Source organism: Equus asinus, chromosome 7 (assembly GCF_041296235.1).
Source record: "Equus asinus isolate D_3611 breed Donkey chromosome 7, EquAss-T2T_v2, whole genome shotgun sequence".
In the NCBI taxonomy this organism is placed as follows: Eukaryota; Metazoa; Chordata; class Mammalia; order Perissodactyla; family Equidae; genus Equus; species Equus asinus.
Genome location: NC_091796.1, coordinates 94,637,311 through 94,661,757, shown reverse-complemented (window position 1 = coordinate 94,661,757; position 24,447 = coordinate 94,637,311). Strand labels below are relative to the sequence as shown.

Here is a 24,447-nt window from a genome sequence, read left to right as displayed (position 1 = left end):
TCCTCTTTTTGCTTGAGGAAGATTGTTGCTGAGCTAACATCTGTGCCAATCTTCTTCTGTTTTGTATATGGGACACCTCCACAGCATGGCTTGACGAGTGGTATGTAGGTCTGTGCCCAGAATCCAAACCTGTGAACCCTGGGCCAATGAAGCAGAGTATGTGAACCCAACTACTATGCCACCGGGCTGGCCCATGAAACATTAATATATTTTTTATGCTCACATATTAAGGTTGAGATGATCTATATAACATTAGTACTTTATCACTTTCAAATCACTTTTATATCCAATGTTTCATTTTGCACTGAATGACAAATACCACTAGATGGAATAGCTGTTTAGATCTGTAAAAAAAAAAAAATTGCAAGCCCAAAATGGCATCATTCATGCCAAAAATCCATGATACCAAACCTAGATTTAATGCCTGATCTACTCACAGTTCTAGTTCTCCCAGAAATGTAATCTTAATTGACTAGTCTGGAATTTTCTGGTCAAGCACCAGTAAGGTAATCTGTCACATGGGCCCTCTCCATCCCCCAGAGGAAGAAGTGGTGATCTGCATGATAAAACCCGTGCCAGTCTCCTTCCCCAGAAAAAGAAGATGCCCTGGCCCAAAATAACCCTTTCTTTTCTTTCGCTAATGGCTCCCTTGCCCCACCCTTCTTCCTATAAAACTTTCCGTTTTGTATAATGCCTGGGCGCATGCTAGACGGGATGCTGCCCGATTCATGAATCACTTAATAAAGCCAATTAGATCTTCAAATTTACTCAGTTAAATTTTGTTTTTTAACAGATCTTCATATTAAAGAATAGGAACCTCAGTCTTGGAGAAGTCGTCGGATTCGTTCAAGGTCATATAGCTAGTAAATGAAGGAACAAAAACTAGAACAAGTCCTGTGATCCCAAAGTGAGAAGAAGCCCCACTCCCTGCCGCCGCTGTTACATATGTTCACCATCCCATGTGTTGCAGTGGATTTTTATCACAGGTGTTTAGCAGGCAAGACCATAGTATGGGAACTTAGGGGCGCATGTTCAAATGACTCATGGATATTTCCCTGATTTGGTGAAGGAATAGAGTGTACATATAACTGAGAAATTGAATTCTCATCTATTTCTTCTCCGGATCCACTCTTCATCCTTCTCCATTCAGTTTTGTGCCCTGGGAGGCTGACTTTATGAAACCACTACAAGGAGATTCCTCACCTCTGGCTTCCTGGTGCTCCATCCAATAGGGAGCCCCTGCAGAAAACTGGAGGGAGGGAGGAGAGGAAGCTTGGGGTATCTGCCCCTCTCCCCAGTTCCCATTTTGAGACTGTGTCCCTACTAAAGGTCATAGCTTCGGTCCAGCCACCCTCTCCAGACAGTCCTCTGTGCCTCCAGGTTTGGGAACCACTCCATCCTCTTGCCCCTTCAGGGCCAGGGGTGTCAGGGTGCCCAGATGTTACTACCCCCAGGTACTGTAGCATCCCCGTGGCCCCCCTACACTCTGCCCTTGCCTTTGTAAATATGTCTTTGTTAAATTCGCCTCAGATTGTCTGAATTTGAGTGAGCCCTCTGGTGGCTGCCAGGATCCTTCCTGAGATTATCTTCCAGAATGAACATTGTGGAAGTTGCATATTCTCTATGCAGAGAAGTCCAATTTCTTCCTCTCATAAAATTAAGTAAACTAACATCCCCTTCAAGTGAATAACACAGGGTATATGTCTGGTATGACAGGTGTATCTGGACCACACAGCCTAGAGAGATGCAGTCATAGACTCTTTTCCTCCTTCTTTTGAAACAGCTTGTTGATTTTCCTTTGAGAAACAACCCTCTCTTCTTTCAGTCTCTGAGGTTAGGGCGTGACTTTCAGTCTCTGAGGTTAGGGCGTGACTGCCCTACACTCCAGGAGCAGGCGTGGTCTAGGAGAGAACTGAGAGCTGTCCATCTCTAACCACAGTGATGGGTTTAAAGTTGGGAAGAAGGGCAGAGGACCCAGAATCATGACTTTTGCCAAAAGTATTAAGAAAAGATTTCTCTTCACACTGTATTTTCTAAGCTGTGGAACGTAAGCCTGGAGATGCTAGTGACTATCTTTGATGTGATATAAAAGCCAACATAGCAAAAGGTGGAACTGGAAGATTGGAAAAATGTCTACTTGAAAACATGAGCTGAGCATCTGAATTCAGTCATATCTGAAATTGCCCCTGGACACTTCTTCCCTGGGCCGATAATCTTTTCTTCCCTTAAACAGTTAGACTTGTCATCTGCGTCCAGAAGAGTCTGCAGTAAAGGAAAAACTCCTGATTTGGGAGACTTGACACTTATTTCAGACTCTGTCATTTAGGAGCTGGGTGACCTTCGGTAAATTGTTTTACCCCTCTGGGCTCAGGTTCCTTATCTATAATATGAGGATTTTGTACCAGATGTTCTTTAAATGCCTTTCCAGATCTGGATATGGAGAAGGATAAACAGTGACCAATCTTCCAACTCAGCTAGAACTAAGCGGAAAGTTATGCTTCAAATTGAGCTCCTTCTTTGTCCCCAGCATATTCAAGATAGCCGAGAAACAGCCCTGCTCTCCATTCAATAAAGGGAACTGCACAGGAGGACCATAGCCAGCCTTCGTTAGCCCATTGCTATTCCTACGAGGTCTCATCTCATCTTCCCTACTTCAGTTCAATCAACCAAGTATACCACGTAATTTTTGTGATATCCCTCTTCAAGTCTAGTCAGCTCAGCAAATGACCAAATAAATATTCAATGCCCACCATAAGTAAGATGTGGGGCTAGGTACCATGAGTATTAGTATTCTATCTTTATGTGTTTCCTGCTTGAAAAGGACTGAATTCATTTTCATCAAATGGATGCCAGAGAAACAAATGAGTTTCAAAGTAAAGAGGAAGGAAAATTTTGAAGAGTTTTAATCCTCCTCATTATCCAAACACCCATTTTTCCAGTAACCAACGACCAGGATATTGTTTCTGGGCTCTTCAGTGTAGCCCTATTTTCAGCTATTGTTTTCCAGTGGATGAAATATTAGCTCGATTAAACTAGGCTTATATAAAATGAATGTAATAACATAGTCCTGCACAATTGCCAAACGTTTGTTGAGTTGTGAGGTCACATATTTACATACTACATTTGGATGTGGGAAAGAAACTATTATCATTTTCCCTGGAAAACCCCATTCCCATGGGTGGTGGGGAAAGAACCCTTAAATTTGTACATGGAAGGTATTTCAGTCTCTGATGGCTTGAACTATCTTTTAAAGACTTGTTTAGTATCTTCTGGATAAACACTCAGTTGAATTCAAGATTCATGCTTTCTCTTAAACTCTTCTTAGATATCCACAAGATGGCGCCTTCTACAAGATGGCTCCTGGGTGGAAAGGAAAGTTTATTTGTCCTCTTTGCGGTGAGGAAAGGGTGCTGTTTACCTGCTGGTCCTGACTCTGTTCCCTGGTCCTCTCTGGCCTTTGAGAAGAAGTCCTGCCCATCCACTGGGCATCCTCCTGGCAGAAACTACTGATTCTCACAGCCAGTGTGACTTGCGGTCTGGTGGGGGTCTAGTGTTTCATCTTCTGTGCTCTTCCTGTGGTCCTCACTAGAGCTGCAGATCCTCCAGGTCTCAGTTGCCTATTCTATCCCACCCTGGGTCTAGATTGTCCATCCTTCAACCCCTGACACAGGGTCATGTTTCTCTCCTGCTATGATCCATGGTAGGCCCAATGGCCCTCTTTGCTCTTCCTTCCCCTTCCCTCTCTGGGAGCATGTGAGAGTATTTGCATACCTACCCTGCCCCACACGAGCTGACCTATTCTCAGCTATCTTTTTCGCATGAGCATGGCATACCACCATGTCTGTTTTTCTGTTCTTTGGCAGTTTTCCTATTTTGGTGCAGGAGTTCCCTGAAGATGCTTTCCTCTTTGAGCCCCAAACAGGAAATGGGCAGGAGCCCCCTCTGCTTCTGGCTTTCCTTGTTGACCTCTCTTGATTCGACCCTAGGGGGCATGTCCTCTCTCTTTCTCCAGCTTGTTCTACCTCATGGCTTCCTTCTAGAATCAGAAGGCATATCTGCTTCATCTTACTGCCCACTGGGGCATCACCAAGCAGTATCTTCTTTTGTGAATGATGACTTTTTGATACCCCCCTCCTTTTCCTGGGCAATAAACTGGGCTTTAATGATGGAAGGGCTTCGAAAGAACATCACTTACCTGAGAAAAGAAAGTATAACCACTTAATATTTTCTAAATATTATTGCTGTTACATTTGATGAAAATTTTTCATGTATTGAAGTATATAGCATTCTGCTTTAAACCTGATTTGGCCTCAACTAAAGCAGCCTGACTTGTGGCCTGTCCAACATACATTGTACATCTGCTTTAACCATTAAAGATAAGGATGCATTAAACATTATCTCAAAGTACAAGAAAGCATTCTTTGAAGATAAGAATGCATACCTCCTTTTCTACAACACCAGTATCAGTTCTCTTCTGAAGATAAATTTCCTTTCTGGGACATCAGGGTCATGTTGATCTGCTAATCTGTCACTAAATATCTCTTAGAATATGTATCCTGGGCATGTTTGATGTATGTTCTTTGTTCTAAAAAGGTATAAAACTGTGCTGAAAACCATGCTTTTCCAGAACGCTTTGTTCCTTTGTGGAGACTGCCTTCCCGGGCTGGTCCTCAGCTTGGTTCAAGTAAAACTCACCTACCTCTCTTATCTATAGAATAATTATTGGTTATTTCTGTCGACACATCTAGAATATGTACAACTCTCTGCTCTTTTCTAGGAAGGGAGCTGAGCACGGGCTTGAGGGAGATAAAGAGGTGAATAAAACACGGATTCTGCTCTCAAAGAGCTTTTGACCTGGTGGAGGAGCACCACTGGCTGAGGCATGGCAAAAGTACCAGATGTGGCCGCACCACGGGGCCGCAAGATCAGAGAGAGGGGAAAGGCTACACTTAAAATCTGGCAGCTTTCAGTCTAATTGCTTCTTTTCAATTCTGCAGGTTAGAAACCACAGGCAGAAACCCTACTGGTCAGTTTTTGAGTCTTGACCATGGCTTGAGGATTTCCATCTCTCAGCAAACTGCGGGTTGGGACTGGACTCGGGAGTGGGAGGGCCCCACAAATAGACTCCTTGCCTGCAGGCCGTATGCCTGTTGTATTGTCACCGTGGAGGGCCTGTATCTTTTCTCCGGTAGGTGGAAATTGACAAAGAGGGGCCTGGGAGAGGGCTGCATGATGTTAAAGCAGGAGTCCTCCAAGTGCAGCCCACCTACAACAGTGTTACTGGGGAACTTGTCAGAAATGCCACTTCTCAGGCCCTACCCCAGGCCGACTGGATCAGAATCTCTGCGAATGGGGCTATGAAGGAAAAACCCACCCAGCTTTTCCTTACTAAGTGTGTCCTGTGTGCCTCTTTTACTGCTCACACACAATACTCAACCTCTGATACTTCAGGCTACCAAGTGTGGAGGTTTTCCCCTACAACAAGCAATTCTTTGCGACACCAGCTGGGTGTCCTACACTTTAACTCAGTTCTGACACTCTCTACCTGGAGATAGCGTCTGATCCCACAGGTTGACCACTCAGTTCCACAAGACTGCCCCTCCTTGCTTCAGATGCCAATTGCAAGTAGCAGGTCCCCAAGCGACCCCTCACTTCTGTCTCATTTGGCTACAAATTGAGGGTCCCCATAACCTCTTGTCAGGTTCCATTAATTTGCTAGAGTGGCTCACGGAATTCAGGGAAACACAGACTTATGTTTACCAGTTTATTAAAGGATGTGACAAAGGACACAGACGAACAGCCAGATGAAGAGATACACAGGGCAAGGTCTAGCAGGGCCCTGAGTGCAGGATCTTCTGTCCTCATGGAGTTGGGGTACGACACCCTCCTGATACATGAATGTGTTCACCCACCTGGAAGCTCCTGAACCCCGTACTTTGGGGATTTTTATGGAGGCTTCTTCACAGGCATAATCAATCATTAATTCCATTTTCAGGCCCTCTTCCTTCTCAAGAGAATAGGGTGGAGGGCTGAAAATTCCAAGCTTCTAATTGCAGTTTGTTCTTTCTGGTGACCAGCCCCCTTCCAGTCAACCAGTCACCTCACTAAAACAAAAGACACGCCTAACAGCAAGGAAATTACAAATGGTTTCAGGAGCTCTGTGTCAGAAACAGTGACAGAGACCAAATATATATTTCTTATTATAAGTCACAGTATCACAGGGGCCCAGCACTGTGTGTTTTTCTTTCTTTCTTTTTTTGTGGTGCAGAAGATTGGCCCTGAGCTAATATCTGTTGCCAATCTTCCTTTTTGCTTGAGGAACATTGTTGCTGAGCTAACATCTGTGCCAATCTTCCTCTATTTTGTATGTGGGATGCTCCCACAGCATGGCTTGATGAGTGGCGTGTAAGTGCACACCTGGGATCTGAACCTATGAACCCCAGGCCACTGAAACGGAGCATGCAAACCCAACCACTACATCACAGGACCACCCCCTGCCCCCTCACCAGCACTCTGTTTTAACAAGTCCTCCAGGTGATTCTGCTGCATGTGAAAGTCTGAGAACCATTGCTCCAGACTCTGAAACGGTACAACTCAACCCCTGGACCAGGGCTTAGCAGCATTCGCATTACCTGGGAATTTGTTAGAAATACACTATTTCAGTGTCCACACCTGATTTATTGACTAAAAATCTTTTAAATCAAGATTCCCAGATGATTCTTATAACCATTAAAGTTTGAGAACCATTGCACTAGCGATGGGACCTATAGTCAGCCTGGCTTGTAGGTCACAGGGAGACAGGATTATTTTACAGAAAGATATGTTTTCTTCTCTCTCTGTTCCAGTGGCCACCTCCAGTGAAAGCTTGGACATCTGAGAGGCAATGATCACCCTCTGACTCAATTGTGGACACACAAAAAATTGCTTTATTTCTTGTTACTGGTCTGTTCTTCCTCCTGAGTCACCAACCTGCTGGGGAGCAGGGGTCCATAAAATGATTTCACTTGTGAATGAAAGATATCTCTGCCTCTTCCTGCTTAAACTGTCTCATTGGGTTAACTCAGCTACTTTGGGGCAAATGCTCAATGTTTCAGATATATTCCATCTGTCCTAGCTCCTCCTATGGTGGCTCTGGGGTGGGAGAGGCTTACACGACCTTGTGGCAGGGGAGAGGCAAGGTTAAGCTGCTCACATGACATTCTGTGTGTGGACGGAAATAACCAATAACCATTCTATAGATAAGAGAGATAGGTGAGTTTTACTTGAACCAAGCTGAGGACCAGCCCGGGAAGGCAGTCTCCACAAAGGAAGAAGGGGTTCTGGAGAAGCATGGTTTTCAGCAGTTTTATACCTTTTTAGAACAAGGAACATACATCAAACATGCCCAGGATACATGTTCTAAGAGATATTTAGTTACAGATTAGCAGATCAACATGAGCCTGATCTCCCAGAAAGGAAACTTATCTTCAAAGGGGAACTGATACTGGTGTTGTAGAAAAGGAAGTATGCATTCTTATCTTCAAAGAACGCTTTCTTTTACTTTGAGATAATGTTTAATGCATCCTTATCTTTAATGGCTAAAGCAGATGTACAATGTATGTTTGACAGGCCACAAGTCAGCCTGCTTTTGAGGCCAAATCAGGTTTAAACCAGAGTGGCGACCCCATATACCTCAATATATGAAAATTTCTTATCATATGCAAAACAGAAAAAGGTGTGTCTTCCTTAAGATAGTTTCCTTCCAGTGTTGGAAAACTGTCACGCTGATTTTGTTAGAACACTTTGTTGCCATACGCTCTAAAACTGCCATGACAAATGTGCAAATCTCTGATGTCTGTGAAATGCATGGTGCCCCATAGACATGGATTTCTTGTGCAATGCTCAACTTGCACAACTGTATGTTAGACTCTATTTTTGTACCATATTGATGTGTATCAGGAGAAGTATGGGGTCTCTCCCAGAGGTTTGCAGCCGCCTGCAGGCACCGCAGATTACTAGCACTGACTATTCTCCTCCACCTACTCTGGAAGATTCTACAGCCCCCCTCAGGCCCTGTAAAATCTTCAGGTTCTAGCGGGTTCAACATTTTGTCTCTGATTTCCTCATTCTAATTCGAATTCTTTCTTGCCTCCTCCTCGCAGTCCACTGGGGTCAGATGGGCAGGCTTTTCCCATTTTCTTGCGTAACAGGAGCTTCATTTACATCATAACTGAGTTCTCACTTCCCTTGGCTTACAGAAAACTCCAAGTTCACATCATCCATCACCCTTGACATGAAATGGCAACCTAAGGAGTTTTTAAAATTCTTTTCTTTCTCCATAATGTCTGGCTTTTGAGACTCTGCTCCACTAGTGACTCACAAATAATAGTGACTTCCTTTTTTATTTTTTAGCTAAAACTCAGTCTTTTCTTGAAGTGTGAAAACACACGGCTTCAGTGGACGGGATCTTCAGGGCGGCAGTATTTTCTAGATGTGAATATATCAGGAAAGCTCTCACAAAAATCGTATTATTTTACCTTTCTCTTGTGGGGCCTTATCGAAGACTGTAAAAAGAAGCCCAAAGACTCCAATGTCTTGAGTTTTTCCTAACAATTCCCTCATTCGAGAGTCTTGGTAGGCATTTTCTGAGTCCCAGGAGGTAGCAGGAAAGAGTTTAAGCAGCTATTTTGTTACCGTTTAATAATAAGGATTGCTAACTTCACGAACTAGAGATATCCTCACTGCCTTCTCCATCATGCCTCTTCAGCCTCTTTAACAATCTAGAGTCTGCAACTTGCATCACTCTCACTTCCATGTTCCACATTCCATTAGGACGCTTTGGGGTTCAAGAAAGAAAAAAAATCTGACTCAGACTGCTTAAAGAATGAGGAAGTTTATTTGGTTCACGTAGCTGCACTGTGTGGAAACTCATCATGTCATAGGACCCAGCTCCAGTGCTCTTTGATTCCCTGAGCTCTCCTTTCTTCCACGTGTTGGCTATTTCATGAGCACAAATGGCCACAGAGATTCCAGGCTTCTCTTCTGCATATCACATCATCCAGAGCAAAGGAAAGAGCCTTTGTCTCAGCATTCCAAGCAGGTTAGGTCACACGACCACCACTGAACCAATCATTGTTCCAGGAGACTGGACTGCTTTGATTGGCTAATGTAGCTAGTATATGTTCCACTCCTGAAACCAAGGACCTCATGGATTTTGAAGGGAATGTCTACCTGATGCACAGGAATCTGAGTCATTAACTGGGCTTATCAATGAGCCTTGTGTTCCAGGATAGTGAGGGAGGCAGCAAAGAACCACTGAGCTTCAGAGGGCTGCTGAAAGCTTAGATAATGTCACTGTCATTGGCGATTGGTAGAGACTGGAAATCAAAGTACCCCCCTCCATTTTCTTAGCATCATGTAAACCTCCCTGATTCTGGCATGAACCTGAAAGAGGAGGACAGCCCAGTAAGGAGTGAGATAGAATTTCCTAGAGCTTGGTGGTATGTGGGCTCGGAGTTACAATTAAGTTGACTTAGAGAAAAGGCAGGAATATTTTTTATAGCACTGAATCAGTGAACAGAGACTCATGCCGTCGTATAGTCTGCAACAAAATTAAGTCAGTTTATGAAGATTTTACTAAAAATTTATGGAAAGAACATCCTAAAAAAATTTCTCATGAGTTAGAAATGATAGATGGAAATCATTATAATTCCTGTTATTACCAAATTAAGATGAATAAAATGTCATTGATAGTGTCTGTTTCTACTGTTTTACCTTAACAAATATAAAATATATTCGTAAAGGCTTTCCTGAATGGAAATTCTTTCTCCTTAATCTTATTTTCCCATAGAAGCTTGAAAATTTCCAACTGAAAATACAAATAGTCCCAAGGACTTCAAAAACTGAACTGTGAAGTTAAGACAAAGTATGAAATTGCACCATTCTTAGTTCATTACATGAGTTAACTTATTATTTCTTCACTCAACAAACAATTCTGATTACCAGTGAGAACATGGTTAACATTAGTCCTTTTAGGGACCAGAACAAGATTTGTAGATTTGTAGATTTGTAGAGCAAGAAGGAGAATCTCTGCTTATGCCAGATCCTGCTTTGCCTTGGCAATCCTTTCACCCAAAGATAGCCGCACAAGCGTGAAATGCATTAGGTTTTCCCGTCCTGCAGTCCTTTTGAACACAGGATGTCATACTCTCCCTTCTTGGGGGACCTGCCAGAGAAACACTAAAGGCATTGCCCTGAAGATTCAAAACAGCCTTCCTTAGCATCAGCGAGTGTCACTTCCATGAGTAGGAGACTGGCACGAAAGAGGATAATTTTTGGTTATACGTATTTTTAAAAAACACTAATAAAGCCTAATAGAGCTGGCACGCATTATGTGCACACTCTAAGGGGTCACAGGATACCTTTGTGTGGCTTTTCCACAGAGGCACTTTTTAGTCCATTATTGCAATCCTTTGATTTGATCCATTTAACTGTCAAAAGAAATTAGGGTTTCCAGGTTAATCCCTAAGTGTCAATAGTCTTGGACCAAGACCAGAAATTTTATGATAATTTTGAAAAAGATTCTTTTAGAAGGATGTGTACAACTTCAATCACATATCCAAGAAGGGTGAATGAAACGCTGAGAACCGAAGTTACTATTTTTCATAGCATTGGCCAGTCAAGTCATTGTAGGGCAAGATTTCTTGATTGTATTTAATTTGAAATAAGTTGAGCACACATTTCCTAGATAACGCAATTTATATTTTTATTCTGAAGCTTGCACTGAACAATGATTTGGGGCCTTCCCTAGCTCATTCTTTTATGGGCTTGCTTTTTGAACACCTCATTGTGACATTATTTGAGGAATCACAACCTATTTTTCAAATGTGTAAAAAGCCACTGGTGTTTCATAAAGGGTTTAGGAAAATTATAGGAAGAAGAAAAATAGATTACAGGCCATTGTATATTTAATGATATGCAAATGCTGTTAAATTATAGCATGATTGTATCACTGTTCTATGGGGAAGAACAGATTTAATTCAAAGTAGCATATGTAACATTTTAGAGCTGAGATCTAATAATAATAAATTAGAAATTAAAAATCACGCATGTTTGAATTACATCTTGACTTTCATAGATAATAACTTCAACATAGTAGACAAGACTGAAAATGGCTTATAACTTAAATGTTTTATGTTTCTATTTATGTGAAAAGTGGCCAGTATTTTCTTATATGAGTAAGGAAACTAAATAAGGACAAGTCATCAATGCTATAGCCACAATTCTGTAGGAATTGCACAGTTTAGCCTATGTTCTCTTACATGTGGACTGACCAATTTTAACCAGCTGAAAAAAAATACTGGAATGGCACAAAGTTTAAACCAAGTGAAATTATCTGATGATTACTGAACTTTCCAGAAAGCAAAGAGATAAATGATGCAAACTGAATATCAGCATTTTCCTCCATTCATTTCCAATTCATAGGTGATATTTCTTGCTTCTTGGATAGAAAAACGTCGCCCTAAGCTACCCTTTGCTCTTCGGGAGTGGCAGCTAGCCATGAACTACAAGGCTCTGAATAGAATGTGCTCGACCCCTAGTGGTCACAGACAGAGAGCCTTGTGTGATTTTTCTTGGCCAGAAACAAATGATGGAGTAAGAAAAGGATCTCTGGAGGAGAAGAGGAATCTTAACTCCCACATCACTTCCCTCTCACCCACATTTGACCCGATTTTGCCGTTGTCAGCTTATTTCTGCAAACAAGTGGCATTCAGCTAATGCAGCTAAATAACATGAACTTAATCATGCTCTGCTCCATCTTTACGCTGTATGAAATGTCAAAGAACAAAAGAAATAACAGAAGTCAAAAAAAATTTCTTTTGACTTGAATCGAATCAGCTGTTTAAACAAAGAACAAAAGAGGACATTCCTGCTTTCCTTTAAACTTCTGTTATTTTCCCTCAAAGGTGTCTATCCAGATGTAAATAAAACATCTCAGTCAGTAATGGATTTTTCCAGAACAGTAAAGCAATGAAAAAAACACACAGACAAGTTTTCTTACCACAGCTTGCTTGGCAGCCACTTCTGGCTGGAGGAGGATGAAGGGAGGAGGGGTAGGGAGGCAGAATCTTAGCAACGTCCCCCTGGCTGCTCATTTTTAGTAAACAAGAAAATGACAACACCCACATGGTGCATTATTTCAGAAGTTAAGGAGATAACATGTGTTCTACAGGTTGATATTAGATGTCCTACAAAACAGTACAAGCACGTGCTAGAACAGCCCAGGGATTTTTTATTTGTTTGTTGTTGTGAGATGGGGCAGGTTGTTTGTGTGTGTCTATGAATATGTGTTATTTGTGTGTGGGGATGTCAGTTGGAGAAATAGCCTTCTGATTCACGGCAGGGTCACCCGATGGACCTTGACAAAGAAGTCTATTATCACAGAGGCCTTCCTGGGTCAGGGTTTTATAGTAGCTGTTGCATTTCCATAGAAATCTGTGGATGGGTTTAGCCAGAAAAGAATAGGGGCCTCACGCATAAATGACAGAATGATGACAGTGATGAAGGGGCAAAAAAAGCCCAGGGCAAGATAAAAGTGTTAGAAAAAGAAATGCCTATATGCTATGTTTCACAAATTCTATTTTAGAATCCATATGTCTAATTAAAAATAAATAAATCAAGTTCACAAAGTCAATAGAGGCAATTAGTAAATAATTATTTATTTTCTCATAACATTAAAGAATGGAAATATAATGTCTTGGGGAAAATTTTTAGCTTAAATTGAAAAGGGAAGAAAGAATAAATCAGGTTGGGGATGCAGATTAGCTCAGGATGCTCCTGGGGAGATGAGGCTGTATAATTTGAACCAAATGAGGTGGTTATTTTTGATGGTTAGTTTTTTAATTTCTCCTTTACCCAAAAGGCTTCCCCAGACGAGGTAGGGAAAATGGAGGTTTTAAAAACAGGTTCTCAGTCCCTTTACTGGCTTATCCAAGATATCTAATAGAGTTCATTAAAATAGAAAATAACATTCTGAATAAGGAAATGAAAAGTAAAAAATTTACACAATTTAAAAATGGATATTTACCTGTCTGTTTATGGTGATATCCATACCGTGTGTCTCCTAGAATTGTGCGCTCCTAGAATCAGGCACTAATGAGAATGTGCCACAGAACCAGGAGCAATGAAGTCCTAGAGTTACCTTAATGGATGTGTTTGACCATCTGGAAGAAGTACCCACAGCAGCGGTGTGCTGGAGCCAGCTCCTACCAGCTTGCATTGCTACATTCCTATCCTCAGTGTGTCTCCAGGGACTGTTCTGTCTCTTGGCTGGCTGTCCAAGTAAAGAGGAGAATAGCTACTAATAATGAACATTTAGAAATCTCATCACAGTTTACAAAGTGCTTTCACATCTGCTTGTTAAAAGCACAGGGTACTATTGTCTCTGCAGTTTACAGAAACTGAGCCTTAGGGAGAGCATGAAAATTTCTTGAGGTCAAACAGCTCATAAGTGGTTATCCGTGGTGTTCCAATCCAGGTCTGCCTACAGAAAAGTCCCAGGCAATGATAGCTACAAGGTTTTATTCTTTCCAGAAGTACTTTCGGTTTAACAAGGATCATTAATCAGGAACCTCAAAAGCCTTACAAAACTAGAGAATTAACTGTGCAATGTTGGGATTGTAGATTACCTGAGACCATGTCTAAAGTACTTTGCCCCGAATCAAATGAGCAGCCTCCCAACACGGATTCTCCATGATTGGCCCTGCTCTGAGGGGGAAGGATGGTCGCTTGAAGCTTTCGGCAGCCTGGTTCATTTTGGAACTTACCTCACAACATCCTAAATCAATGATTTTGCTGTTAATTGTTAAATAGAACATTCTTCTTAAGGGTGCCACAAATTTGTCTTTGCCAAATCTCTTCATACACCAACCGAGGTAAAATCCGAATCAGTTCTCTGTAACAGACCAGTTTAATTACCATCTATATGGTTTACTACATTTCCAGAGGGATTAGTTATGAAAGAACTCTCCTTTTTCCCTTATTCTGATCTAAATCCAGTGACTATCCTGAACAACTCTTCATGCTTATATGTCTTTTGCATCCCTAAAGAAAGAAATGGTAGGAATGTTTAAAAAAAACCCAAACCCATAAAGAAGCAAAAACTAGTCTGGAGGGAAGTCAGGATTTTAGGTTCCAGGTCTGGTCCTGCCTGCCTCCAGCTAACTGTGTGATGTTGGACACACACTTACCCTGCATCTGAGTTTCCAGATGTGGGCAAAATTGTTTCTGGATCTTTCACTTTTACAAGTAGTCAACTCACAGGCTGCCAAAAATTGATCAATAATCAATCAAACAGCCCAAACTATTTTAGGTACTCTTCATTTTTATGGTTTATCTTTAGCCTTTAAGCATGTGTAAGTGTGTCTCAGAGTGCCCAGACAGAATCTATTGATTCTCTGAAAACTTTATGACCAGAAAAATGCAAAGAACAGAGAATGCACATATGGCCTCAAAGCAAGGTGGTTTTCTGTTGTGTACTCAAACTGTCATGGAAAACTAATGGAAAATGTAGTCAGTTTGTACACTCACAGATTTTTCAGTGTGTGTCTAGAAATTCATTATGGAAAGGATATTAGTATTTCTTGCTATCAGGATTTTTGTTTTCTAATGTGAGGGCACCAGGTAGTACCAAGACATCTGCAATCTGATCATTTTGAAGGGGAGTAAAAGGAACAGATAGATAGGAAAGAGAAGGGAGAGAAGGAGGAAGGAAGGAGAGTAGGATAAAAAAAATCTTTAATAATCTTAAAAACTACTTCTGTTAGGAAAAATATTTATCTAATATCTACTTAAAACTAGGCAGAGTAATTTCCATGAGAAAATATAAACATGAAAGAATATATTATAACAAGAGTCTCTAAATATTCTAAGTCCAAAAAGAAGTCTCTGAATGTAAGATTTAATGTCATAAATGTCTTTTTTTGTCTATAATATGTCTTTTGTTTAGACATTAAACTTCTGGTAATTTCAACTACATTGTACTGAACCTCAAATTTCAAAAAAATCAAAATTAAACAAAAATACTGTGATTGGAAAGAAAGTAAAGAAGGTTTCTGAGTAGCTGAAAGAACTTTCACAAAACTCCTGTGCTTTATGTCATGGAAGAGGCCTTCAGACTCTCACTCAGAGACAATTTACTTCATAAAGAAGGCTTACAACTCAGTGACTAGGTTTCCAAACTGATGTGAGCTTCATAAGGCTTCATGAGACCATTTTTTTCTGTAACCCCTGGACTTGACACAAAACCTAGTACATAGAGAGGCCTCAATAAATATTTGTTGGCAATGAGAAGGTCGGAAGCAGTATTTAGCTGTTGGGGGGGTTGGAGAAAGGGCCCCACAGTTGGGAGAAGTGATAGCTGACCATCTGAAATCCATAGAAAGAGTGGGACAAATCATAAAAACCAGACATGAAGGTCACTGATTTCAAGAAACACTGTCCCATACATCTTACCAACCTCCGAGGGATTATAGCACAGACACAAAAACAATTGCCATCGACAATAATGATCCCAAGTCATTAGGAAAATATGAAATTTTATTTAGTACTCACTTAGTAAAAGTCAGGGAGCAATACAGTGCGTTTTTAAGATATTTCCACTGGAGAGGATTAAAATATTCACTCAGATGGAACACAGTCTTCTCCTATGTTAGATTTCCTTTTCAAAACGTAATCTTGGTGATACAGTATTGTAAACCTTAAAAAAATTCCGTGGTTTTATTCCAGGATGTCTAATTCTACAGTATCTTTTGTAGACACAGAAGGTATGCGTTTTCTTTGTCTTTGTGATGTGTTAAGCCTCCCAGTACAGAATTTTAGTACATTCCACATATCAGATCTTCCTGTTTCAGTCACAAAACAGTACAGAATTGGATCCGCAACACAATTTAAGCTTGTTAAAGCAACCGTGATTCTATACATCTTATAGGACTGCTTCCCAGACTTGTGGTCAAATAGATTGTTGTCTAAGTTCGCATTCCGCTCTAGAATGCAGCGAATCAGCAACATCACATGAAAGGGAGTAAAACACAAGATAAAAGTCAATGTGATACTAACAAGTAGTTTTATGATTCTCTTCTTTTCACTGTTTTCCGTGGCTCGATTATGCTGCACAGCTTGGTAGACCTTCAGGTTGCAAACCATTATGATGACCAGAGGTATGGCATAGCATGCACACGTCCTAAACAAGCTGAGTTTGATTTGCCATTTTTCCAAGGGGTATTTGTCATAGCATAAAGTGAAATTAGACTTTTCGGCATCACAGTATTCGATAGTCGTTTCATCTTCCCAGAGAATGACAGCATTGAAGATGGTTTCCAAGATCCAGACGAATAGGCTGACCATGAATGCAAATCTTCTTGTTTTTAGGAAAAAGAACTTCAAAGGGTAGACGACTGCTAAGTACCGATCGACAGCAATGCAGGTGAGGAATGCTGTGCTGCTGTAGAAGTTCATGTACGTGAAGAAGGCACTCACTTTGCACAAGGCAGGAGAGAAAGTCCAGTTGTCTTTATTCCAAGTATAATCAATCCATAGAGGGAGAGTTAATGTATACAGCAGATCTGACAGTGATAAACTGAAGAGGTAAATTCCCAATTCATTTTCCTTTTTTACTTGCAGAAAAGACACACAGAGAGATCCAATATTGGCTGGAATGCTGACTATGACCACAATGACGTAGACAATCGGAAACAAATAGTGATCCAGGTCATGCTGTTCTTCAATACATGTGCTGTTCATGTTTTCTTTTTAAGGTAGCAATTACATCTGTTCTTAGAGGATAAATAGCAAAGTAAGTCTTGCCTCGTTGTAGTTTGTTTTCAACATTCAATTCTCTTTTACTAAGATTTATTCCATTTTTCTTTGTTTTCAAAAGTTCTTATTAATTCATCAATGCTTTTAAAGGGTGGGTGTAGATCAATTTTCACACAGATATCGATGGTTGGAAGTCAGAATCCAGGCTCCTGGCTGTTAGCTAAAGTGGTCAGTCGATTTTAATGAGCTGAAGTCCATGCGCTCATTGTCACAGAATGCTGATGATGTCCCTCCGAGGAATGACCACGTTATCCCTCAGCTTTCATAGAGTGCTGTCGCCACTTTGCTTCTCTTCATGAAACCCAGAGGAGATTAGTGCAAACATGAATACATAAGGCTTTATTTTTACAGAGATTGACATCTCTTTTTAAAATGCCCTCGTTTCTGTAATAAAAGATGAACTAGAATAGTTTAGATGTTTAAATGATACATCACGGTTTTGAAACAGTCTTTTTTAATTTCATTTATTGAAGATGCCCCAAATGCATTAAATTACAATGAAGCTGTTTGAAAAGGGAAAATTACCCAATTGACTTCAGTAAGTGAAACCGAGCTGAGATATTTTACCTCTTTCAAATAAGAATTATCCAAGGGATGCTAGATTAGAGGGAATTCTATTTCTCATAGGCTATGATCTAAGAACACAAAACTAAAGTTGAAAAGTCATTATAGGAGCTAATAAAAAAGGTCGTAAATTCACTGATTTGTTGGTAATCAGTAAATGCTTTGGAGTGTATGATACAGTGAACAGCTACATGATTTCAAGTTTTTAATTACATATACAATCAAGGTATAAGGCACTTTCAAAATCGGCTGATTAGCCGTGAAAACATTGTCACAAGAAATTTAATGAAGTATTTTAAAATATAGCAGCTTGCTGAACCTTCATAAATGATTCTGTTTTCCTTTGCTTCTTTTGCTGCTAATTCATTTTGCCTATCTCATTTCTATTTTCCACCTAAGTAGTGGCACCAAAAGATTCGTACAAGTCTTCTAGCTATAATAGCAATTCTAATTCTAGAAAATGACTTGTGGATGATCATTTCTGCAAATTAGATGTAATATAACCCCACATTTTCTAGAGGACAACACTTTTATGTGCTCTATTACACTACATGGGCTTCAAATAAACTTGCATTTTTTTTTTCCCTAAGATTGGCACCTGAGCTAACAACTGTTGCCAATCTTTTTTTTTCTTCTTCCCCTGGAAACTCCCTAGTACGTAGTTGTATATTCTAGTTGTGAATGCCTCTGGCTGTGCTATGTGGGACGCTGCCTCAGTGTGGCCTGATGAGCCGAGCTATATCCGCGCCCAGGATTCAAACCGGTGAAACCCTGGGCCGCTGGAGCAGAACGTGCGAACTTAACCACTCAGGCACCAGGCCGGTCCTCTAAACTTGAAAAATTATCATGTCACATCACGTTCTCACACTCAGTGACAATGTGTTGTTATGTTTCCATATATCTGTCAACGTGTTTTCTTTAAAAGGTTAAAAGTGTTTCTTTTTGATAAGTTATAACGGGTAATGTAACACTTTTATTAAGACAAGCTTTTATTTTTCCTGCACTCGATTTTAGAAACAGATGGCTAAAAGGAGCAAATATCCTGCTACTACACTAAAAGAAGACAATCTCCCAGTTCTTAGAGGCACGAGGCTGAATTTTGAAGAGTCTGTTGTTTAGTTCAGGAATCCTCTGTGGATTGTTTTAAAGTTGCAATTAATTATCTTTTCACCACTTATGAAGAAGATGTAAATTACACGGGCTGTGAGATTGAGATAGAAAGATGTACATAACTATCTCAATGGATGTGTGTGTATATATCTCAAGACAAGTAAGACGAACCATCATGCATTTCTTTTCCTTCTGTCTGCATTGTTGCAAACAACAATATAGAGTGCTATATTAGACATTTAATTGTTAAGAAAAAAAACGAAATCAGGTGGTGGTTGCCTTTGGGGAGGGGCTGGGTACTGACAGGAAGAGGACACTGGGAGCACTTCTGAGAAGTCGATTCTGTTCTGTTTCTTGAAATGAGTGTCGATTCCACAAACAAGTTCAGATTGTAAAAACTTATCAAGCAGTACAATTAGGATATGTACACTTTTCTGAATGTACGTCACATTGTGGTTAAAAAGTGGAATCAAAAGGCTATATGGGGACTGGCCCCATGGTCAAGTGGTTAAGTTTGCACGCTCTGCTTCAGAGGCTCAGGGTTTTGCTGGCTGGGATCCTGGGCGCGGACCTAGCACTGCTTATCAGGCCACACTGAGGCGTCGTCCCACATAGCAGAGCCAGAAGGACCTACAACTAGAATACACAACTATGCACTGGTGGGGCTTTGGGGAGAAGAAGAAGAAGAAGACTGGCAACAGATGTTACCGCAGGTGCCAACATAAAAAAAAAGGCCATATAGGATGGGATGTAAAGAGCCTAGACCACCAACCAACATCTGTTTTGCCTGCAGATGGAGCAAATATGCCTTCCTAAGAAATGACGTGATTTGACTTTTTTCTTCTTATATAAAAAGTAATTCATAAGAACAAAATGATACAAAAAATAAATAATTTAAATAACATGAAAAGGAATCCACAAAAAATAAAGGTTTGCTATATGAAACAATAAATATTCTAGGCACCTGGAAGAAGTAAACACAAATAGTCCCTTGAGGAAAGCTCCTCAACCTAAGCTTCAAAGAATTCTCACAGATAGAGTTCTAACAAACATGGGCTCGTTAAAACACACACATCCGCACACACATGCATACACACTGAAATTAGCCACTATGTGTGAGATTCAGCAAAAACAAGAAAGAAGAGTACCGGAGCCACAAAAGCTTTAGAGATAAAATTGATAGATCACATAACACAAAGCATAACCATATTTAATGTTTAAAGAAGTAAAAGCAGGAATTTGAAGGCATGAGTATGGAGCAAGAGACTACAAAAGATGACCAGGCATAATTTTAAAAAGTTTGCAATAGACCTTCTAGAAATAAAAAATATAATAATTTAAATTTTAAAATCAACACAGGGACTAACCTCGGATTAGCTCCAGCTGAGAGGGGAATTAGTATGTTACAAGATAGAACTAAAGAAATAACACAAAATTATCAGAGTGCGAAAGAGACAGGAAAATACCGAAGAGACGTAGAGGATAAAGTGAAAAGGTCAGCCTGTGTATAACTGAAACTCTTTAAGGACAGAAGGGAGAAAATAGGGATGAGGCAATGTTTGAAAAGATAATGACTGACAGCTAACTAGAATTGATGAAGGACACGGAATCCTCAGATTTATGAAGCCCAGCAAATCCCAAATAGGATTAAAAACACACAAAGGTAGAAATTTACACTTTGACATACTACAGTCAAGCTGCAGATCACCAAAGATTACGAAAAAAAAGAGCCAAAGAGAATAGATGGGCTACCTACAAAGTAAGAAATTTAGACTGACAAAAGACTTCTCGATGCAATAATATTCGAAAACAGAAGACAGCAGATTGATATTTCCAAACTACTAAGAAAATATTTGTCATCCTATATATACCCAAGAGAACTAAATTTCAAAACCAGAGCAAAAATAAGGACATTTCCAAATAAACTATCATCAAGAAAGTTCCCCTCAACTTCATTAAACAAACTTCAAAAAGGTATAAGTGAAGAAGAAAAATGACACTGAAAAAAGTCTGAGATGCATGAAGGATTGAATAAGCTACAGAGGATGGAACTCTGATGGGTGCATGACATCACATCCATTACTAGGCTCCTGTGTCTTGGGGAGGATACCTGAACCATGAAAATATCCTTCCTGGGGACCAGGACTAAAAGAGCCAAGTGATGGGAAATGGGTGCCCCTTCCTCCCTTATCCATATTAATTAATAAGTATGCATATTTTCTCTTGAAAATATAAGATGAATAAAATGGAAAAAAATGATTTTAGGGGGATCTATAAAGTTCTCAATGGGATAAACTTCTTTCTCTGTAAAAATGTTTCCTGCCTTGATTAAAACAACCACAAGATTGAATGGTTGGATTCAGATACTGAGGTGTCTTCTCTGTTGGGCAACAGAGACAGTGGTTGTGCAGGCTTGTGGTTGTGTGTGTGGGCTCTGGAAACTGCTTGAAATGTTCTCAATAGCCCTTGGGGTATTTGTGACCATGTGGATTTCTTTACTTCTCTAAGTTTCAGTTTCCACTGATGTGAGATAGCACCCACTTCATAGAGTTGTTGTGAGGATTAAATGAGATGACACATGAAGCAAAGAACCTTGCTTCAGCCTTCATATACATTAGTTAATATTGTTTTAATGACAATACCCCTAGTCTGTAGCTGTCTGTAGCTGTCCTTCATGCTGTTCCTTCTATTTCCTAAAAGGAGGTCATCTTTGGCCATCTACCCAGAGCATAGCAGGGAAGTCAGAGGCACCCAGAGTGTGATTTGTACAGCAACATTTCACATATGATAGCAAGCTCTGCAGATAATAGTTAAATTACTTTGTGTGAATCTGAGATTTTAATTGAATACATAGTTATTATTCATACATCCTTTCAGATATTATTTTGACTACTTTAATCAAATTGTTTTGAGAACCAGTGCTGAGAAGTTTGGATAAATTTTTCACTTTGATTTTAATTTTTGCCAAATGCCAAAAGAAAATAATCCACAGTACATTAAAATAGATCTATTCTTAACCAGCTCCTAAAATGGTACAAATCACTGAGGACAATGATCAAAAGATAAAATATTTTCCTACAGTGTTACGGGAAACGTTTGCCTTTATTTGTCAATTTAATAGCTACTTGTTAAGACTCTACTGGGTGTCAGACACCGTGATTGTCACTTATTAGGAATTATTAATTCTTATTAATACTGGAAATATTATTTCCAAACTTCACAATATTTCTGACCGTATAAAAAGTATCATGAGAGGATACTGTCTTGATGAGGAAATGATGCCATACAGCTCTAGAGCCAGGAGCTGGTAGATTTCTTCCAAACCATTTAAATCAGTTTGCCAATATACTGTTCCTGAAGAGGACATTGAGTATAAACATTCTTCTTTTGTATTTCAATAGTTTTACCCGACTATTTCTAAATGTAAATTTTGACATCCCTTTACCACTGTTCAAAGTAGAGGAAACCACGTGTCGTCTTCATTTCTCTCTATAATAATGCTTTGCACTGCCACATTTATACAGCCTAAACTAGATAAAATGTTGCAAACATTACTGACAATCATGAAAAATATGTTATCTACTTAAAAATCCTATTTTATTTTTTAATCTTATACTTACCCATGTTTCTTGGGGTGACGATTTTGTCGACTGAGGAGCTGGAAAAAACTGCTGGCACGAAGAAGAGAAACCAACACTGTTGAGGGCACAGGAAATTGCACTCATAGTTTATCATAAACCAAAGAGGAAGCAGCATGTTAACAAGAAGGATGTACATTATCCAAGTTTGAACAAAAGAAGTCTCTTAAATATTTTAAAAGATGTTCTCATTTGTTTACTGTAGTATAGTTTTTATAACTCACTTTTCTCTTTGCATCTTAATTATAATTGTATTCTATTATATGTGCTTTAAATAATAGGATGTGTACTAGAATTCCATTTAGTACACTCAGTTCATTGTATGTGCTTTATTTAATAGAATGTTCACTAGTATTTCGTTTCACTCACTCATTCATTTATTCCGTCAACACATATACCTATTATAGTCTTAGGGCACTGTGCTGGGAGATATGTAGGACCTGGATATAGCCCATAAGGAGCTTATTACCTAGTGAAGGAGAAGGGCATGTTCAGTAATAGCCATAATACAATGGCAAAAATGGATAAGTACTCCAAGAGAGGTACAAAAAAGATAGGATGAGTCATTGGACGAGTGAGATAGGAAAGGACGTTGTAGATGGACTCAGAGTGGTCAACTTCCTTGGAGAAAAACAGCAAGGGAGAAGGGAGGTTGTGTGTATAATAAAAATGTTTCATTGCTTAATGGCAATGATAATGGAGCTAAGGTAGCCAACTTTTAGGAAGTCTTTTTTTCCCAAGGGACCAACGGCATTAGCTATACAGTATTTTATTGCAGAACCATTTTCTCTTTTGATTCTTCTCTTAGAATAGAGGGTAGAGATTGACAAAACCTAGTTGAACTAAACTGGCTTAGGCAAATCAATAATTTTTGAAACTTGAAAATTTATTTGAGGAAGACATGAATTGGTTTTTTTTTTGAAGAAGAAGATTAGCCTTGAGCTGACATTGGCTGCCAATCCTCCTCTTTTTGCTGAGAGAGACTGGTCCTGAGCTAACATCCATGCCCACCTTCCTCTACTTTATACGTGGGAAGCCTGCCACAGCATGGCTTGCCAAATGGTGCCATGTTTGCACCTGGAATCCGAACTGGTGAACCCCGGGCCACCGAAGCAGAACGTGGGCAATTAACTGCTGTGCCACCGGGCTGCCCCGAGACATGAATTGTTATAATGAAAACTCATGTAGTACTTTAACATGTTGACAGTTGTTGCCAAATCTATAAGTAGTTTACTATGAAGTGAAATTAGCTCTTAGAACTGAAAAAGTCAGAGATCACTTTTGAATCTTGCCTCATAAACTTTTATTACAAATGAAGGGGAGAATATTAATTTATAAGGACAGAATCAATTTGGAATGGAACAATTTAATTTAATTTTAAAAAATGTAATCAGGACAATTTGAGTCTGTTTTTATAAAAGGTCATTGGAAGTTGCTGTTGGTAGGGTTTTTTTCTTCCCAGAGACGGAAAAGATGATCTTGTGATATAATCATGACTTTTAATCTTGGGATTATTTAGGATGCAACAGGAATGTAAAGGTTTTCAATATTTCCTTTGTGGGTCTTTCACTGAGAATAATGAAAGTAATAACTTACATTTATAAAGTACATGAAAGCTTGTAATTTAACATACAGTAACTTAAAAATTCAGAATCCCTTATATTTTTACTGAAATAAAAAGAATTTAAGTATAATGTGGAAAGTTAATAATAAAACCCTTAAGACTTTACAAAAATGAAAGTAATGATTTCACTTTAGTTGTGCCTCTAATCCGAAATTTTCATTTTTGCTTGGTGTCGCACATCCCCTTACCTGTGGCCTCCATACATGGGCATTTCATGATTCTCACAATCTCTTATTTTACCTAAATAGATTGTACTTCTTCTTTTACAGAAAGAGTATTTTCATATCCATATCTTATATTTGTGGATTTTGCTCTTCAAAAAAAAAAAAAAACAATGTTGTTAAGAAACACAAAAAACACAACAGGGGCTGGCACCGTGGTTGAGTGGTTAAGTTCGTGGCCTCCAATTCGGTGGCCCAGTGTTTCACTGGTTTGGCTCCTGGGCATGGACATGGCACTGCTCATCAGGCCATGCTGAGGTGGCATTCCACACAGCACAACCAGAAGGACCTACAACTAGAATATACAACTATGTATTGGGGGCTTTGGGAAGAAGAAGAAGAAGAAAAAAAGATTGGCAACAGATGTTAGCTCCGGTGCCAATCTTTAAAAAAAAAAAAAAAGAAAAGAAAAGAAACACAAAAACACAATTAAACT

At 39.6% G+C, this 24,447-nt stretch overlaps 1 protein-coding gene across 3 annotated transcripts in view; it reads right to left on the bottom strand.

Moving 5' to 3' along the window:
* Window positions 1-22,282, bottom strand: part of GPR65 (G protein-coupled receptor 65) — a 122,179-nt gene extending 99,897 nt beyond the window's left edge. The window contains exons 1-2 of one of the 3 annotated variants that reach the window (XM_070514159.1): window positions 22,149-22,218; window positions 13,067-13,933 (exon numbers count right to left, since the gene is read on the bottom strand). Coding sequence is in view for 2 of the 3 variants with exons in the window: in XM_014845855.3 (XP_014701341.1) it covers window positions 15,757-16,779 (1,023 nt within the window). In the remaining variant the exon portion in view is untranslated. Of the gene's footprint in view, window positions 1-13,066; window positions 13,934-15,558; window positions 17,239-22,148 lie in introns of those variants that run through there. The other 2 variants (XM_014845855.3, XM_044774161.2) reach the window with 2 other exon arrangements.
* Window positions 22,283-24,447: the final 2,165 nt, after the last annotated feature.